Source organism: Corticium candelabrum, chromosome 3 (assembly GCF_963422355.1).
Source record: "Corticium candelabrum chromosome 3, ooCorCand1.1, whole genome shotgun sequence".
Classification (NCBI taxonomy): domain Eukaryota; kingdom Metazoa; phylum Porifera; class Homoscleromorpha; order Homosclerophorida; family Plakinidae; genus Corticium; species Corticium candelabrum.
In genome coordinates, this window is record NC_085087.1 from 4,683,009 (window position 1) to 4,703,010 (window position 20,002).

The 20,002-nt window shown below is 38.2% G+C and overlaps 4 protein-coding genes and 1 long non-coding RNA gene across 5 annotated transcripts in view; 2 read left to right on the forward strand and 3 right to left on the reverse strand.

Moving 5' to 3' along the window:
• The window catches only part of LOC134177648 (uncharacterized), a 5,485-nt gene extending 4,390 nt beyond the window's left edge, over positions 1-1,095 (forward strand). The window contains exons 3-4 of the mRNA XM_062644423.1: positions 1-1,031; positions 1,081-1,095. The exon at positions 1-1,031 is cut by the window's left edge and continues 251 nt beyond it. Of these exons, the coding sequence (XP_062500407.1) occupies positions 1-1,031; positions 1,081-1,095 (1,046 nt within the window). The remainder of the gene's footprint in view (positions 1,032-1,080) is intronic.
• On the forward strand, positions 1,044-1,662 carry LOC134177565 (uncharacterized). The gene has a single exon (XM_062644341.1). It carries the CDS (start codon positions 1,098-1,100, stop codon positions 1,455-1,457), a length of 360 nt encoding a protein of 119 aa, XP_062500325.1. The 5' UTR covers positions 1,044-1,097; the 3' UTR covers positions 1,458-1,662.
• A 1,574-nt stretch (positions 1,663-3,236) lies between these two features.
• On the reverse strand, positions 3,237-7,017 carry LOC134177251 (uncharacterized). Its single transcript, XM_062644034.1, has 4 exons — positions 6,987-7,017; positions 6,711-6,933; positions 3,570-3,803; positions 3,237-3,503 (listed from the first exon to the last, which is right to left on the reverse strand). The coding sequence occupies exons 2-4, from the start codon at positions 6,891-6,893 to the stop codon at positions 3,408-3,410; spliced, it is 513 nt and encodes a 170-aa protein (XP_062500018.1). The 5' UTR covers positions 6,894-6,933; positions 6,987-7,017; the 3' UTR covers positions 3,237-3,407.
• A 68-nt stretch (positions 7,018-7,085) lies between these two features.
• LOC134177252 (uncharacterized) lies at positions 7,086-8,043 on the reverse strand. Its single transcript, XR_009969455.1, has 3 exons — positions 7,914-8,043; positions 7,225-7,727; positions 7,086-7,175 (listed from the first exon to the last, which is right to left on the reverse strand). It is a non-coding gene; the product is annotated as an uncharacterized LOC134177252 (long non-coding RNA).
• Positions 8,044-10,637: 2,594 nt separating this feature from the next.
• LOC134177555 (uncharacterized) lies at positions 10,638-11,895 on the reverse strand. Its single transcript, XM_062644334.1, has 4 exons — positions 11,853-11,895; positions 11,477-11,789; positions 10,907-11,140; positions 10,638-10,840 (listed from the first exon to the last, which is right to left on the reverse strand). The coding sequence occupies exons 2-4, from the start codon at positions 11,486-11,488 to the stop codon at positions 10,712-10,714; spliced, it is 375 nt and encodes a 124-aa protein (XP_062500318.1). The 5' UTR covers positions 11,489-11,789; positions 11,853-11,895; the 3' UTR covers positions 10,638-10,711.
• Between the last annotated feature and the right edge of the window lie 8,107 nt (positions 11,896-20,002).

Consider the following 20,002-nt stretch of genomic DNA (forward strand, 5'->3'; position numbering starts at 1 on the left):
GCTGGGCTGTCGACGTGTTTAAGTATGTGATAAAGGGATGCGTGGAGAACTATGAGTTGGAGAGGCATAATGGCACGTGGATAAAGATGCTTACATCACTCATTCAACAAAACAGCACATACGACATGGCAATAGCCCCCCTTCCATTCTATATCCTAAACTTAACACATTTTGGTGTCACTTTTACAAAAAATATTGGCACGTTTACGATTCGAGCTCTCGTCACTCAAAGGAAAGATCCGTTTCAAGGATTCGATCGGGTTCTTGATCCTTTCTCGATCGTCGTTTGGATATGCATTTTCGTCTTTTTCGTCTTAGCCGGCATCGTTATATATCTCCTAGAAAGGAAGAGAGACGAGTTCCCGGAGGGGGCCCCCGGGTTGTGGGATTCCATATTTTACTCTTTCTCGACTCTTAGCTACACACAAGATCTCGATGCCGCAATAACGCTGCCTGGGCGCGTTTTCGTTCTCGTCATTTGTTTTGCGGTTCTTATTCTTACGTCGTGCTTCACGGCTAATCTCACGGTTTCTATCCTACAGACGAACAATCAGGCATTCACAACGTTCGAAGAACTGAAACAACAGAAGGTTGGCGTCCTATCCGTACATGCGTTAGGCAGCTACTTGACGGGAAAGACTGGATTTTCCTTTACGTTCAATGAAACAAATATTATTAGTTTTCCAGACACAACTCAAGTTGACGCTGCACTACGCAACGGCACCATTTCAGCGTTCCTCGACGACGAGGGTGTCGTGAGTGTACTGCAAAGCGAAGACGCATCTTGTCAGCTTGCCACGGTAAAAGCCACGCTGAAAGACGTTCATGTCGGATTCGCTTTACGAAGCACCGCCCTTAGTGAGATTCACAAAGATCTGATAAACTTTTTTGACTCACGAATTTTAACAGCTTGGGACGATGGTTACTTCGAAGAGCTGGAGGAGCGTTACTTTCCGGTAGGAAGACAACACATCAACTGTCAAGAGGGCAGTCTCAGTGGTAACAATAGAGCACTTAATCTATTGGATATGGCAGGTATTTTCTTGGTTCTTTTTGCAATCGCCTGTGTATGTCTACTAGGCAATGCCGGACTGATAATGCTACGTAAACATGGTTGCATAAGGTATGATCTAGATCACAGCAAGCCTGGAGTGTTTGCTACAGGCCAGCTAATCAAACGAGCTATTGACACGGTTACAGCTACAAGGTCAATGGCGTCTATTCAAGCTGGCAGCACAAGAAATCTCTTGACGGATGGTGTTTTACGCAACGGTCATGTTATCGGATCAGGGTTTTCAACAGCCCAAGATGGTGGTCTGGTTTACGGTATGGACTGTCAACGACTCGATGTTCGCACTAGACAATTGCCTCCATTGGCGAAAGATGAATACAAAGACAAAATGGAAATGGCATTTGGCGGAGTTAGAAACGAACCTCTACCTGAAATACAGACATAATAAGCAGTAAACTCTTTTAGTCATAAAAGCAAGAAAACAGTTCAGTATTGAGTAAATGACCGTGACAGTGTTAAGTGTACGCTTCGCGGAACGGTTAGATACGCTCTTTCGCGTTTGTGTGGCCGTCGTACATATTGTGATGTGACTCTATGCGTACATAGTGCTAGCAATCTTGTTTAATTTAGAGCCGTAGGAATAAAGGTATATAAATATTTTATGAAGGTGGGATATGCTATACTAGTCAAAGAAGACTGGCTGATTTATATACTGAAGCGTCCGAGAAGATAATTAAGCTAATTAAGCAGCAGACATTGTCCTTGAAAAGGGCACTGTACCCAGCAAATAGTTTGGTGAGGGGAAGCTCGTGGATGGCAAACAAGTACAACCCTGTATTAGCAAAGAACTTAGTTGTTTGCATGGTCATACAGAGACTTGAAGGAAGGAATAAGTTCTTTACTACCATTTATTGCTTTATATTTGTTCATTGGTTGATGTGTAGTTACTTAGTTACTGTCTTTGTTTTCGTTAAGTTTTTTGTTTTGTGTTACAACTGCACTGTTATTGAAAAAATATTATTATTATTATGTGTCGTTTTGCTCCTCAAGTGCTGTCTCTACCCCCATCTGGGCGCCCACTAACCCGGTAGGTGAGCCCAGCAGGGTACATGTTGCTGTGGAGTTCACACAGCAATCAATGACTAGCTAATTCGATATAGATTACAGGCATTACGGTGACCGCGAACTCGTGACAAGCACGCCTAGTGGATATCAATGACCACCAGGAAAGCTCTGAACGTCATTGTCAAAGTCCCCAACGACTGAAACAAGTCATACTGTCATGGACAAAAATAGAGAAACATGACAAGAAAGACAGACAAGTTTCATAATTTAAATTTGTCAGTGGGTTTTAACTTCCAAACCATGGAGTGGTAGTCATTGTCGCTAACCACTAAGCCACACCCTATTATTATTATTATTGTCGTGTTCGATCAGATTAGTCTTGTTTGTAAGATCTTTTGTAAGCATCATAACCAAAACCTGCCTCAGAAGAGCTTAGATCATCATGGCTGCATGCCTAAACGGAAGACACGATTTAACGTAGGATCCGACTGGATTTAAGAAGCATTGCTTTCTGGAAGTGCTGCAGATTGTGATGACATGAAATAATGTCTAGCCACCGTACAATACCTGCGTCCACTGTGCTCAGCGATCCCAACACTACAAGAACAACAGGTGTCAGACACTGCCACATGCGGTTTACCTCCACCCGCAAGTCGCTGTATTTTGTCAATTTCTGAGCATGTTTCCTGGCGATGTTACCATCAACAGGACCGCTGATATAAATAAGAAGACAAATGTTTGTCTTCTTATTTCTGGAAAAGACGTCAGGACGATTGGCACCGATCTCCCTAGCAGTAGGGATACAGGGGTGGCGGATCCACTCGCAAGTTGGGGTCGGGGCATGAAAGACATCAGAGTATACATACACGTAGTAAGAGGATACTGTATGCTTACAAAATGGAGGTTGTGCTCTAAGCTCGGGTTCCCTATCCCCGTCATCCCCCGAGAGCCTCATCTATACAGCTCTGCATCCTCCAGCTTCTCAACCCCTGAAAATTTATTAGACCTAACCCCTGGTTTTAGAATAGAAGGTGATTTGATGATTAGAAACTCATTACTTAACTTACTCCATGCACTCACTATACAGTATACGTTGGCTTACATAGCGAAGAGAGTCTGTTGTTATGTTACAAACTTATATGAAACAAAATTTCTTAGAGTCGGAGTCTGAAAATTCAAGCAAAGATCATGAAAATGAGTACCCTGGAGTTAACCCATGGCAACAAATTTCACTTATATTTCAAAATTGCGCAAATTTTTGCATAATCGTTAAAGAACCGACTCAAAAGTCTTGTTAGCTAAACGTCTTAGCCAAGAGTGAACTTCATAGTTATGTTTGTATGCTAGCATACGTGACAGTAGCAGCAGATGGAACTGCAGGGCCCACCGGATTGTTTCCTAACTGCAACTCAGCATACTCCAAAGTCTAAAATGTACAACAATAACTGCAATGTATTTTCATGTCATGGTATAGTTTGTGTGTTTGAATTACCGACGACATTGCGGCGCTGTCTTTGTGTCTCGTATTTGAAGAACGGGCAGTTGAATGAGTAATGTGAGGAGCTGCCACGTCGTAGCCTTCCTGGCTCGATTGCTGCGTAACTGTTAACGTATTGTCGTACTCGATTTCGGGCTGTGAATTTGGCGTTGTAGTCTTTACTGGTGTGGCATACATTGCTTGTGCATCTTCCTCGCATAGTAACTCAGACTCGTCAAGCTTGACGCCCTAACATGAAATAGGATAGATAATTCGCTTGAATAGCAACAAACAATTACGTAATGGAAAGGTAGCTGTGAACGCTTAACTGGCGCACAGTACTGTTGAACTTCACGTTTTTGACATGATATATAGGGATATTTTAATTGACGTAAATTATGTAATTTTGGTTGCATGCACGGCTATTGGTTTTAATACGTACGTTAACGCACTCTATTAGCTAAACTGCAGAGGTCTAGTAGAGATGACTTGGCTGTTTTTGTCTACTGTTCATTGCCAATAGATTCAAATGTTTGTATCTGAATTCACTTCAAGAACGATTTTATTGTGACTAGTTGTTACGCATTAGAATTATTTACTTGTTCATTACCTGAGAGGCCGTGTTGGTCTCAGCTTGAGACAAATTCGAGTAAAGAAGAGTTTCGGTTTGGTTAGTTGATGAAGAGTCTAATGCATTCTGGTTTGCTAGGATCATTGAAGGCTGTTGTTCTGCTGTTACAGCTGCAGACTCTATATTCTGGCGAGGGGAAGCTCGTGGATGGCAAACAGAAAGAAGCCTGAATTAACAAAGAACTTAATTTTTTGCATGGTTATACAAAGAATTGAAGGAAGGAATAAAGTTATTTACTAACTTACATTGCTCTCTATTTGTTAATTAGTTAGTGTAAAGTTACTTTGTTAGTGTCTTTGTTTCCGTTCGTCTTTTTCTGTTTTTGTTTGCAACTGCATTATTATTATTGAGAAAAATATGATTATTATTATGTGTCGCTATGCCCCTTCATGATGTGCAAGTGGGGTCTTTACTCCCATCTGGTCCCTCATCAACCTGCCATTTGAGCCCAGCAGGGTATATGTTCTTGTGGATTTCACACGGCGATTAATGACTAGACAATTTGATGTAGATTGCACGCATTACGGTGACTGCGAACTCGTGTACAGCACGCTTAGTGGATATCAAAGACCACCAGGAAAGCGCTGAACGTCATCGTTGAACTTCTCAATGACTGAAACGACTTATAGTTTTATGGATAAAGTTAGAGAAATATGAAAAAGAAAGACAGAAAAGTTTCATCATCTAATTTATGTTGTTACTGGGTTTTGAAGCCCTAAACCATGGAGTGGTAGTCATTATTGAAAGCACTAAGCCCGGCCTATTATTATTATTATTATTATTATTATTATTATTATTATTATTATTATCGTGTTTAACCTGATCAGTCTGGTTTTTAAGGTCTCTTGTAAGCACTGGAGGCAAACCATGCTTTAGATGGGTTTAGACCATCATGGCTGCATGTCTGAACAGAAGACATGATATTACATAGGATCCGACTGGATTCGAGAAGAACTGCTTTCTGTAAGTGTTGCAGGTAGTAATGACCTGCAATAATGTCCAGCCACCGGGCAATTCCTGCATGCACTGTGCCCAACAATCACAACACCACAGGAAGAACCAGTGTTCGACACTGCCACATGCGGCTTATCTCCACTAGCAAGTCACCGTATTTCTTCAATTTTTAGCCTGTTTCCTGGCGATGTTACGGTACCATCAGTAGGACAGCTGATATCAATAAGAAGACAAGTGTTTGTCTTCTTTTCTGAAACAGATGTCAGGATGGTTGGCACCGATCTTCCTAGCAGTAGGTGTACAGGGGCGGCGGATCCACTCGCAAGTTGGGGGTTGGGGCATGAAAGACATCAGAGTAGATGATACTGTTTGCTCTGCAAAAATGGAGGTTGCGCTCAAATTTGGTTATTCCCAAACTCCGTCATTCCCAAGAGCCGTATCTATACGGCACTGCTTCCCCCAGCTCCACCGTCCTTGAATCTATTAGACCTAACGCCTGCTTTGGGAATAAAAGGTGACTTGGTGATTCGATACTCACTACTTAATTATCTTACTCTAAGCACTCTACAGTATACATTGGCTTACATTGCGAAGAGAATCGGTTTCTATGCTAAAAGAAATTTATATGAAACAGATTTTCTTAGGGTCGGAGTTTGACAATTCGAGCGAAGACCATACAAATGCGTACCCTGGAGTTATCCTTGGCAACAAATTTTACTTGTATTTCAAAATTACGCAAATTTTGCATAATCGTTAAAGAACCGACTCAAAAGTCTTGTTAACTAAACGTTTTCGTCAAGAGTAAATTTCATAGTTATGTTTTTATGCTAGCATACGTGACAGCAGCGGAAGAAGAAACTGCAGGGCCCACCGGGTTGTTTCCAAACTGCAACTCAGCATACTCCAAAGTCTAAAATTGAAAACAAGAACTGCAATTTATTTTCATGTCATGACATAGTTTGTGTGTTTGAATTACGGGCGACGCTGCGGCGCTCTCGTCGTGCCTCGTATTTGGAGAACGGGCAGTTGAATGAGTAATGTGAGGAGCTGCCACGTCGTAGCCTTCTTGGCTCGATTTCTGCGTAACTGTTAACGTATTGTCGTACTCGATTTCAGGCTGTGAATTTGCCGTTTTACTCTTTACTGGTGTGGCATACATTGCTTGCGCATCTTCCTCGCAATGTAACTCAGACTCGTCAGGCTTGACGCCCTAAAGTAAAATAGGATCAATAATTCGCTTGAATAGTAACAAACAGTTACATGATGAGAAGGTAGCTGTCAACGCGTCACTTGCGTACAATACTGTTGAACGTGACGTTTGTGACGTTATTTAAAGGAATATATTTAATTGACGTAAATTATGTAATTTGGGTTGTACTGTTATTGATTTTAATACGTAGGGTAACGAAATGTTACTAGCTAAACTGCAGAGGTCTAGTAGACATGACTTGGCTATTTTTGCTTACTGTTTATTGCAAAGAGATTCAAAGTTTGTATTTGAAATTCGCTTCAAGAACAATCTTATTGTGACTAGTTTGTATGCATTAGAATTATTGGCTTGCTTGAACTACCTGAGAGGCCATGTTGGTCTCAGCTTGAGACAAATTCGAGTAAAGAGGACATTCGGTTGGGTTAGTTGGCGAAGAGTCTAATGGATGCACGTTTGCTAGGACCATTGATGGCTGCCGTTCTGCTGTGACAGTTGCAGACTCTTTAATGAAAGGTGATACCACCGCTCGCTTCTTTATTGGCATTGCATACACAGTTGGTTCTGATTCCTCCAAGACATGGTTCCTAGAGGTAATTATCAAATTTAGAAAGTAATTTTAGCAAATGTGTATGAATACTTTGATTCTTGACTTGCTGCTCTTGAAGATCGCTTCTCTAATCAAACAATGTATGACAACATGTCAGGACTTATTGGACATTTTGAATACTAAACTTACTTCTAACATAAAATGTGATGAGAAAGACAAGAAGTATTAGCGCTGCAATACTAAAAATTGCAATAATTGCAGATGCCCAAACTGGAAATCCTTTAAAAAAATTTAAATATATTGGTTACATTTGATTGCATTTGGTTACCTGATGTAGTTGTATTGCCTTTTGTTGCTGCAGCGCTTTTTGTTGTTGCACCAGTGAAGTATGAAGAAACAATAGCCGATTGTGACGATAGTGTCAGAGTATTGGACGCATTTGAAGTACTAACAGTTGGAGTATTTGATTTGAGTGTTTCAGTATTTAGATTGTCTGCGATGTCCAAACAAATACCTTATCTATAGATTCTCCTTGAGTGTCAAGTTTTTAGTGTAAAAACTTACTTTGAAAATTGGAAAGCTTTATGGTAATATTAGATTTTCCAAAACAGTTTTCTGCTATCACAGTAATGGTTTCGGTATCATTGACATTTTTAGGATTGAAGTAGACACAGTTCTCTGTTTTATTAGCAGAAGTCATGATGGCGTTGCTGACTTGCCCATAAATTTTTAGGGAAGGTTTAGGAGTTCCGGTAACATTGAAACAAGTTTCTACTCTAGAGCCTAAGTTCCTCCGAGAAATATTCGATGGTTTTGAGATTTTAGGAAGTGCTGCAATGTGCCAAAATTAGATTTTATTACTATTAAACAATAATATGTAAGGTAAGATAATTACACAACGATAAATGATAATGTAGTTTTACTATGTTAAACATTAATAGTATTTAATTGTATAAATTATGACCTTAGTAATTATTTAAATATTTTTATTGTGCTTAGTATTTGATTCTAGCTTACCACCGATACGTAAAGTCGCCGTTTCTGAATAAAAGATCGTAGAATCTTTTAGTCGAACTCTATATCTTAGGCGTACTACACCATCGTATCTCTCATTTATAGTTGAACGAAGCTGTTTGTACCACGACGTGAACGTTGTAGAACTTGGTTTTTTGTTTGACCGCTTGACTGCCCTCCGACTTCTCCACTTGTAGGTAACATTTTTTCCAAAAGCGTCGACGGTCCAGTTGTAGCTTTGGGACGATGCACTTTTTAGCCTTCTGTCGGATTGATTTGGAAAGAATGCAGTGGTAGTCCTAACTACTTGGTACACCGTAATATTTTTCTTGTACAATGTGACTGTTACAATATAAACCAAACGATCAATATTTAATTAATTGGTACAATTTATTAACTTCCTATTTAATACACGATTAACAAGTAAAATGCTGCACAATATTACAAAATACACCAAGCATGCGCATAACAATTTACGGTTTTTTTCAGTTGAGCAATGTACTGTTTGGTCACTAGAGACAGACTTCAAAATAGCGACAACGATAGATAACTGAAAGATGAATAGATGAAAGGTCAAGTTCTTGTCGAGCATTGTGAGCTAGGTCTGCACATAAAGTAGGTACAACATGACTGAAAACTACGTTATAGTAATTGACCATACCTTACCAAGACAGAACTTCTTACTCTAGCACGGTGCCTTGAAATTGTGACAATGTTTTCGACTTTTGTGCCGATAGTTACACAGACTGTAGTCTTTTGCGTCTTGCACGATGGAGTCACACGAATGTGGCGTGACATCTGTTAAGCAAGCCACCTTTCAAATATCCCGTACGTAAATGTTAATTATTTCTGTTCATATGATATCTTTTCTACGATAAGTTTGATTTTTAAATTTAAAATTTGTATGTATTCAAGAAAATAAGTATTGCGTAGGCCAGTGCTGTATAGCGCTTGGCTGAACCACTATACTTGTCGAAACTAGACCATCAGGCTTGACATGTCCCTTTCAACTACAAGGTACACGAGGTGTGTAGGTGCGTTCTCTGTAAGAGCGGACACTCTATGAAGGTAGCTATCATAGATAAATGGTAGTCCCGCGCAACCAGACCCTTACCCGCCCTCATGCAGCGCAAAAGAAAAGGTCTTCCGTGTTGCCGCATCACCAAATTCCGGTGAACTAAAGACCCTATAAATGTTATAAAGAGGCAAGATAATATTACCGCTTCTCGTGCCAGTGGTTACATGCTGGGTGTCTACAGAATGTAATAATCGATGCTATCTTCCTTTCTAGGCAAGCTACGAATAACGTTTTATGGCCTGTACCGTTGAACAGCCATCGCCATGTGAGTTCTTGTCTCGAAATGTCGTCGAATGGCGTGTACGCGCGCCCTTTGCAGTCATTGATTTCACTTAGCTATGCAGGTGAATGTGATGATGAGCACGTTCGTGTTCGGCTAGTTAGTAAATAGTAGTCCAGTGAGAAGCTAGATGCAAGGCTGTGTGGCGACATACTAGTGCTCTGCATGTTTCTTAACTTATGAGAAAAGAAAACTACGCTATGAGATGAAATCCGCGTAACTCAACTTTTCTTCAAATTGAGTCTATCAGAGGCATTCAGTCTCTTTCCTGACAAACCCTGCTCGTTAGAGTAGTTCTACAGCATAGTTTAGTTCTACGTTCCAGCTCCAAAAGGGGACCGAAATGAAGCTGGAGGCCGACGCGACCTGCCTATGTTCTTACCCATGCCGAGTTACGCCTGTATAACGAATTTTAGCCTCGTGCATGATACGGTCTAGCCGACTATCAAACTTATACATACATCCATACGCGCACACACACACACACACACACACACACACACACACACACACACACACACACACACACACACACACACACACACACACACACAAACACCTCCAATTTTAATAGTATAAATTGTCGTGCTCAATCAGATTAGTCTGGTTTGTAAAGTTCTTGTAAGCACCGTAGGCAAACCCTGCCTCAGAGGTGCTTAGACCATCATGACTGCTTGTCTAAACAGAAGACATGATTTTAAGTAGGATCCGACTTGATCCAAGAAGCACTGCTTTCTGTAATTGCTGCAGGTTGTGATGACCTGCAATAATGTCCAGCCACTGGGCAATACCTGCGTGCACTGTGCCCAACAATTCCAACACCACTTAAACAACCAGTGTTCGACACTGTCACATGCGGCTAACCTCTAATCGCAAGGCTGTATTTCTTCAATTTCTCAGCCTGTTCCCTGGCGATGTTTGTGTTCGTCTTCTTATTTCTGAAACAGATGTCAGGACGATTGGCACCGATATTCCTAGCAGTAGGGATACAGGGCGGTTGATCCACTAGCAAGTTGGGGTCGGGGCATGAAAGACATCAGAGTACATACATGTAGTACGAGGATACTGTTTGCTTACAGAAATGGAGGTTGCACTCAAAGTTGGGGATTACCGATTCCCGTCATCCTCCCAGAGCCGCATCTATACGGCTCTGCATCCCCCAGCTCCATAGCCTTTGTAAATTTATTAGGACTAACGCTTGCTTTGGAATAGGTGACATCCCACCATGCACTCTACAGTATACATTGGCTTACATCGCGAAGAGAATCTGTGCCTATTCTACAAACGTATATAAAACAAACTTCCTAGAGTTGGAGTTTGACAATTCCAGCGAACACCATGAAAATGCTTACCCTAGAGTTAACCCGTGGCACCAAATGTTACTTGTATTCCAAAATTACGCAAATTTTGCATAATCGTTGAAGAACCGACTCATAAGTCTTGTTAGCTAAATGTCTTAGCCAAGGTAAATTCATAGTTACGTTTTATGCTAGCACACGTGACAGCAGTAGAAGATGGAACTGCAATGCCCACCGGGTTGTTTCCAAACTGCAACTGAGCATACTGCAAACTCTAAAATGCACAACAATAACAACAATTTATTTTCATGTTACGACATAGTTTGTGTGTTTGAATTACCGACGACATTGCGGCGTTGTTGATGTGCCTCGTATTTGGAAAACGAGCAGTTGAATGAGTAATGTGACGAGCTGCCACGTTGTAGCCTTCTTGGCTCGATTTCTGCGTAACTGTTAACGTATTGTCGTACTTGATATCGGGCGTTGAATTTACCGTTATACTCTTCACTGGTTTGGCATACATTGCTTGTGCATCTTCCTCGCAAAGTAACTCAGACTCGTTAAGCTTGACGCCCTAAAATGAAATATGATCGATAATTCGCTAGAATAGTAACAAACAGTTACATGATGACAAGGTAGCTGTGAACGCGTAACTTGCGTACAGTACTATTGAACATGTCGTTTATGACGTCATATATAGGAATATTTTAATTAACGTAAATTACGTAATTCTTGGTTGCAATGCTATTGATTTTAATACGTACGGTAACGCAGTGTTACTAGCTAAACTGCAGAGGTCTAGTAGACATGACTTGGCTATTTTCAAACGTTTCTATTTGAAATTCGCTTCAAGAACGATTTTATTGTGACTAGTTGGTATGCATTAGAATTATTTGCTTGTTTGAATTACCTGAGAGGCCATGTTGGTCTCAGCTTAAGACATATTCGAGTAAAGAGGACATTCAGTTGCGTAAGTTTTGCGAAGAGTCTAATGCATGCTTGTTTGCTAGGATTATTGATGGCTGCTCTTTTGCTGTTACAGTTGCAAACTCTTTAATGAAAGGCGATACCAACGCTCGCTTCTTCATTGGCATTGCATACACAGTTGGTTCTGATTTTACCAAGACATCATCCCTAGAGAAGTGGTCAAATTTAGAAAGTTATTTTAGCAAATATGTATGAATATTTTGATTCTTGACTTGCTGCCCTTGATCGTCGTTTCTCTAATCAAACAATGGAGGACAAAGAGTAAAGATCTATTTGGCATGTAGAATACTACAACTTACTTCTAACGTAACATATGATGAGAGAGACAACAAGTATTAGCGCTGCAATACTAAGAATGACAATAATTGCAGATGCTCAAATTGGAAATCCTGAAGAAGAAATTTTTGAAATATTGGTCAAATTTGATCATACTTGACTACCTGATGAAGTCTTATTGACCTCTTTTCTGCAGTGCTTTGTGTCGTTGCATCGATAAAGAGTGAAGAAACAGGAGTTGATTCTGACGGTTTGAGGGTACCGATTGCATTGGAAGTACTAACGTTTTGAGGATTTATAGTGCCTGCAATGTGAAAACAAATGCTTGAATTATTGGTTCTTGGTCCATATCAATTCTTTAGTGTAAAGTCAACTAACTTTGAAATTTTGTAACACTAATAGTAACACTTGATTGTCCAAAACAGTTTTCTGTTACCACAGTAATTTTTTTAGCAGCTTTGACGTATTCAGGCACGAAGGTGACGCAGTTCTCGTCTATTTTAACAGAACTGTTAACGATTTTTTAGCTTGTCGATCAATTTTCAGAGAAGGTTTGGGACTTCTAGTAGCATTGAAAAAAGCTTATATACTAGAATTTTATTTAATAAGAGTGATTGTTGATTGTTCTGAGATTGTGGAAAGATCTGAATATTTGCAAAAATTAAATTGTATTTCCAATAACTAGTAAAATAAAATATATTTAATCAGGGGCGTATCTCATACGGTTATGGAAAGATTTACAACGACTAGCCAAATGGTAGTATCATAAGAGGAACAGAAGTTCAAAATCAAATTATTTGCAAAAACTATCACACAATTTGCATGCTTAATTCGAACTATGATTTAATAAGAATTACCAAAGAAAACAGTTTTATTAATTTATTAATTACTATATTAATAGGCATGTAGATAAAATTGAAGTTGTTCTACTGAGCATTAAAGACTGCAGAACAATTTAAAATATATTTTTAAGAAAACATCTTGCAATATCAGTTTGCTTGCAGGTTTAGAAAACATGCATCTAAAACAAATGCTAAAACCAAAAACGTGCACTGAGACGGTCGTTTGCAATTGTGAACTAAAAAAAAGAAATTTTTATGTTTATTGGAGCATTGCCTAGAAATATAAAAAAATCATCAAATCATAGTATCCGTAGCAAACGTGTATCAAGTACTTGCATGCATGACGTATGGGTACCAAAAAGATCGGTTTTTGTGCCCTCTGGAAACATTTTGAGATACGTCTCTGATAACTTTGAATAATATCCATAACAGTAAAAATTAAGGTAATTATACTATTTTAAACATTAAATATTCCAATGTATAAATTAATTATTTATTAATTATATTTGCTTTTAGTTATAATTTAGCTTACCACCGACACGTAAAGTCGCCGTTTTTGAATGAAAGCTCGTCGAATTAGGTAGCACAACTGTATATCTTAGGCGCACACCATCGCATTTCTTTGAAATACCATTTACTTTGAGTTTTCTGTACCGCATCTTAAAGATTGTCTGATAGTCTTTTCCGTTTGACGTTTTGACTGTTTTATTCCAATAATAGGTAAAATGATTTTCAAAAACGTTGACGGTTCAACTGTAGTTTCCAGACAGTAAAAAGTTGTTTGTCATTCTTTTTATTGGCTTTCCTTCTATTAGGAACCTATGTGGTAGGAATGTGATATCTGATCCCAAAAACTGTACAGTGTAATATTTTTCTCGTACAGCAAGAAGTCACCTCTAGAGAAACCAGCTGATCAATATCAGTTAAGTTGTAGCAAGTTAGTAACTTTATATTTAATGCACGATTACAGAAACGCAGCAGTCTCACTCTCTTACAAAATTTTACAAATGCAAGACAAGCATGCGCATGACGATTTACCTTTGTTATCAGTTCGACAAAGTACTGTTTGCTCACTAGCGACGTACTTCAAAATAGCGACAACGATAGATAACCGAAAGACAAATAGATGAAAGCCCAAGTGCCCTTGGAGCATTATTGAGTCTGAACATAATGTAGGAACATGTAAAACATGGCTGATAACCATATTATTGCAATTCACCATACCTTTACAAAAAGAGAACTTCTTACTCTAGCGAGGCACAACAAGATTGTGATAGAATTTCTTAATCCCGCTGCCAATAGTCACATTTATCGGCACAGATGGTAGGTCTTTGTCTCTTTGCGCGAGTCACACGAACGTGGCGTGATATCTATAAGGCACACCACCTTTCAAATATCCCATACGTACATGTCAATTATTTTTATTGATATTATTTCTACGGCAGTTTATTAAGATAAGATTAGTTAGCTTCTAGTCGAGAAAATAGGTACCGGCTAGGCTAATTCATGCTTTGCTGCGCTACTGGTTGTATACAGTAAACTCTAGATACCATGTTCTTTTATCAACTCAATGCAGTTGGGCGATACCATAGCTAGTTACATACGTATTTTTCTAGCAGTTCTGGTCAAATTATTGTATGTGATATTGTAGTCATCAGATCTTTGATGTAAACAAGATGTATATATAAAGTCTGAGGAGCAAGACAACTCTAAACATTATATTTACAAAATACTTAACTAATTCAAAAATTGAAATTTATATGTATATACAATCACACCAAGGCTATGGATCAAGGGTAACTGCTTGTCTTGGTTGGTACTAAGAAGGTAAAAAATTACAGCATTTAGTTGTATTTTAGTTTACCACTCGTAGAAATACGTTATGTAAGTGTCTGTTTAATCAAAAAGGTAATCTATAGTTAATTACCAAGCAAACAATTCTAAATAAAATGTAAAAACATTGATTTTAATTTGCATGTACTAGTAGCTGCATTTTCTAAAAGTTTCGTAAATGCCATTGATGATTTAATATCCAATATATAATACCTGTCACGCTTACAATCGTGTTAGCTTTGTATGACAGTATCTGCATGTTTTTAAATTAATCTAATTTTAGATTTTAAGTCACCAGACTGCCTTAGCCTGTTGGATTGCAAATTTTAGCGTTTTCGATATTTGTCACACAAAAGGACAGTTGGCACAGAAAAATACAGACAGAATCAACAATGAGCGCTGTAGTCCAAACTTTTACATTTAGATTAAGAGTAGCAAAGTTATAAGTGCTATTTTGCTAAATTAGTGAATATTAATATGAATAAAATGATCTAATCTTTGTAGGTGTCACGTAGTTCAAACTCGCTCTTGTGTGATGATGTAACTAAAACCATTATTGTCGATGTGAGACATTTCACGTAAGAATCTGCTTTCTGATACGATTTCATTTCCAGGCAAGCATTCTGTACATTGACGTGAAGTATCAGTTGCAGAGTGATTTCGACTTGGAACTTTCCATATACCTAGCGCTTGCAATGACTTCGTACACTCAATTGTCTGATTACTGACGTTTGGTATGACGAAAAATTGGCACACACGATTATACACATGACCCATTGCCTGGTCAATGTGACAAAATCGTAGTTCATCATCATGTGATTAAGTTACATTGCATTGTATGTTTATTGTACACGTGACTGACAATGTCATGTTTGTCAAACTCAACATCAACTTAATTGATGGGTCTGTGAGGCAATAGAAACATTAGTTGCTTAGATGTATATATTTGTTGATGAAAGTTATAGATTGGTATTATATTAGCAGTTCTAGTCAAAATAATTCTAACATTTGAAATTATATGCGATATTTCATTTGTTGAACGAATGATTATTATTAGTCATACGAACATCAAGCGAGGTTGTAGTTCTGCTGTTGTGGTCGGTAGCAACAAGATGTAGACCTGTATATATCAATTAGGTGTCCTTCAAGTGCGTGAAATGCATTCGTTAGTAAATCGTCTGTGCAACATTGCAACCGTAACTAGTCGATTACCAATTAACTATTTGATTTCAAAAATTGACAAAGAATTAATTTGAACTTGCAAGAAACTGCATTTTCTTGTTTGCTGCTAACTTTTTATAAATGAGGTCTGATCTCTAAGAAATATGCGAATTGTTATGTCTCTGTTTCATGCTTATTGTTAATCGCTTAATTATACTGACGTTATTTCTATGTTGTTGCATAAATCTTCTTTTAGATTTTATGTACGTAAATTTCAACAGTGCAAGCTCCTAATTTCCAATACATTTAATTTTTCTGTTTTTGCAAAATTGCATGGAATCATTTTATACTCCACTCCCGATTCAGCCTAAGCTGAAACCGGTCTACATTAGCTCCTTTAAGCGGGTCTTTGTGCAAAGATCTGTAGCCAAAACATTGTTGCGCCAACTGAAAAATTAGACTGCAGCGCCGTAGGCTGGATTTTCTTGAATAGCAAAATCGGATGGTTCAACATAAGATGAATTCAGTCTCACTTGCCTCACTTGATCTTCATTAGGTATGTATTCATAGACATGGCTAGACTCCTCATTCGCTGGATTCGATGGCTTCACTGCTCCCTCACTAAACATAATTTTAGTTAGTATATATTGTAACTAGTTAATTATCTATTTTAACTAGTTAATTATATATTGTAACTAGTTAATTATATATTGTAAGTACTCAATTGTGATATTTTAATAGTTACATAACAATTATTTGATGTAAAATATGCATTTCAACTTAAGCAAGAAATCATATATAGAAACAGATTTTTAAAATATACCTTATTATAGAAATGTAATTTATGGATACAGGAAATGACATCGATCTGTTCCGTCTATATCTTGTAACTGACTTATTGCAAACGTTTGCAGCTGGAGATCGCTTCACCACCACTGAGAGGCTATCAAGGCGTTTTCTATACAAACTCGAATGGTCTTTGGTGTGTAGTGGCGGAGTATAAAATTTGCTATCGAACGATGTCTAAAATTCCGATTGCTCTATACGAAACCATGACTTAAGTTTGGCTGCAGGCGACGGTCTGCATGAACACTTTTATACGGTTCTGTAATAAACTTGCACGAATCCACAAACATTAACCAGGTTATGACGAACGTCGCACGCAATGATCAACAACATATCGTACGCCTGTAAGGCAAATGCATCATGGAGTGCCACCAATCTCAACGGATCCATGATCGTTTCCTCGAAAGAAATCATATCGTCTGGATGTTCTAATCATGTAAGTTTGATGCGGCTATAAGTTGGGCTGCGCTAAGAAAACGTTGTGTACGCTTGGTGTTCGAGGTAGGAGCCATGATTGATTGAGCGATGATGAAAGACTTATGTTTTAGGCAACTCTCTTTGGAGTTTCTTAAATATTCTTAGGTGCTGTTCATCAAAGAGTAGGTTACGATTCTATCAATAATTAATTAAAACACTATTTTTAATATAGTAATTATTTGGCAAATATTTGCAAAATACTTTGAATGTTGACTTGCTGCTTTGTGTGATGTGTTCTCTAATCCAACAATGTATGACAACACGTAAATATAGCGTGCATGCATGAAGAATACCACAGCTTACTTCTAGCATAAAATGTGATAAGACAGAGAAAAAATATGAAAGCAGCAATACTAAAAATAGAAATAATTGCATATGCCCAAATTGGAAATCCTAAAGAAAAAAGGTTTAAAATATTAATACACCAAAAATTTGGTCATACATCGTTACCTGATGAAACTGTATTGATCTCTTCTCCTGCAGTACTTTGTTTCGTTGCACCGTTCAAATATGAAGAAACAGGAGATGATTCTGACGGTGTGAGATTACTGAGCGCATTTGAAGTACTAATAGGTGGAATATATATTCTAGAGTTTTGAATACTTAGAGTGCCTGTGATGTCCAAACGAATACCTTAGCTATGGGTTCTTCGCTCATGTTAATTCTTTAGTGTAACGTAAACTTACTTTGAACATTTGGAAGACCTATGGTAACATTTGATTGTCCAAAACAGTTTTCTGCTGTCACAGTAATGTTTTCGGCATGATTGCTTTTATGAGGCATGAAGTAGACGCAGTTCTCGTCTATTTTAACAGGACTGTTGACGAATTTGTTGGCTTGCTGATCAATTTTCAGAGAAGGCTTTGGACTTCCGGTAACATTGAAACAAGCTTTTACATGAGATTTTAATTCACTCAGAATAATGGTAGATTGTTCTGAGATTGTAGGAAGATCTGTATAAGTGCCAAAATGAAATTCTGTTACTATTAAATAGTAATACAAATATACTTCATTAATCAGGGGCGTATCTCATACGGTTATTAGAGATTTACAACGACAGTCAAACGATAGCGCAATAATAGCAGCAGAAGTTTCAAATCAAATTATTTGCATGAAACTTTCGCACAATTTACATGCCCAAGTTCGACCACGATTTGATCTATTAAGAATTAGAAAAGAAAATCCTAATTTATTAATTAATTAATCAGTTTATATTAATAGACATAAAGATAAAATTTAGGTCTTCTTATTTAACTTTACATTATAAACAGCAAAACAATATTAACTCAAAGTAGCTTTGAAGAAAACAGCTTTTAATATAAACTTGCATGTCTAGGAAACATGCATATAATGAATGATAAAATACAAAACCGTGCACTGAGACGCCGTATTCAATTGTTTACTGAGATGGAATTTTAGGGCCATCGGAGCATTAACCAGTACTATAGAAACAATCAAATGATAGTATTCGTAGCAAACGTGTATCAAGAACGTGCATGCTGCATTGCATGACGTCCGAGTAAAGCACTGCCCAAAAGATCGGTTTTTGTGCACTCTTAAAAAATTTTGAGATACGTCTCTGATAACTTAGAATAATACGTGAGAGTTAATGTTGTTACACTATTTTAAACATTAAAATATTCAAAAGTATAAATTAATTATTTATTAACTATTTATTGCTTTTAGTTATATTTCAGCTTACCACCGACACGTAAAGTCGCCGTTTCTGAATAAAAGATCGTAGAATCTTTTAGTCGAACTGTATACCTTAGGCGTACTACACCATCGTATCTCTCATTTATAGTTGAACGAAGCGGTTTGTACCACGACGCGAAGGTTGTAGGACTTTGTTTTTCGTTTGACCGCTTGTCTGCACTCCGACTTCTCCACTTGTAGATAACATTTTTTCCAAAAGCGTTGACGGTCCATCTGTACGTTTGGGACGGTGCACTACGTAACCTGATGTCGGATAGATTTGGATAGAACTGGATAGTACTTCCAACTACTTGGTACACCGTAATATTTTTCTTGTACAGTATGACTGCTACAATAAAACCAAATGATCAATCTCAAAATAATTGGTAAAATTTATTAACTTCCTATTTAATACACGATTAACAAGTGAAACGCTGCAAAATACTACAAAATACACCAAGCATGCGCATGACAATTTACCTTCTTGATCAATTGCGCAATGTACTGTTTGGTCAGTAGAGACAGACTCCAAAATAGCGACAACAATATATAACTGAAAGACGAATAGATGAAAGGTCAAGTGCTTGCCGAGCATCGCGCGGTAGGTCTGCACATAAAGTAGGTACAACATGGCTGAAAACTACGTTATAGTAATTGACCATACCTTACCAAGGCAGAACTTCTTACTCTTGCAAGGTACCTGGAAATTGTAACAAAGGTTTCAATTTTTGTGCCAATATTTACACAGGCTGTAGCCTTTTGTGTCCTGCACGTTGGAGTCACACGAATATGGCGTGACATCTGTTAAGCACGCCACCTTTCAAATATTCCGTACGTAAATCTTAATTGTTTGCTGTTCATATGATTTTACTTCTACGATATGTTTGACTTTTAAATTTGAAGTTTGTATCTATTCAAGAAAATAATTACCGGGCAGGCCCGTGCTATAGCGCTTGGCTACGCCACTTACACTTGTCGAAAGTAGGCCATCAGGCCTGACACGTTCCTGGTCTTTGAACTACGAGGTACAAGAGATGTGTAGGTGCGTTCTCTGTGAGAGCGGACCCTCTATGAAGGTAGCTATTATAGATAAATGCTGCGCTATGTCAAAAGAAGAAATGGCATTATTGGTACAATAACATACAAAAACAGAAATTGTATTTCTGTTTCATATGGTTAGCTACAAAAAGAAATTCAGAGGCAGACTCGATATATTCCACAATGACATGGTGCCTCGCAGTCCCAGCGCGGAGCCTTTTAAGGAGGAGGGCCGGTGCCCGGGGCTAACTACTACACCATACCGTACTAACAATTTATAG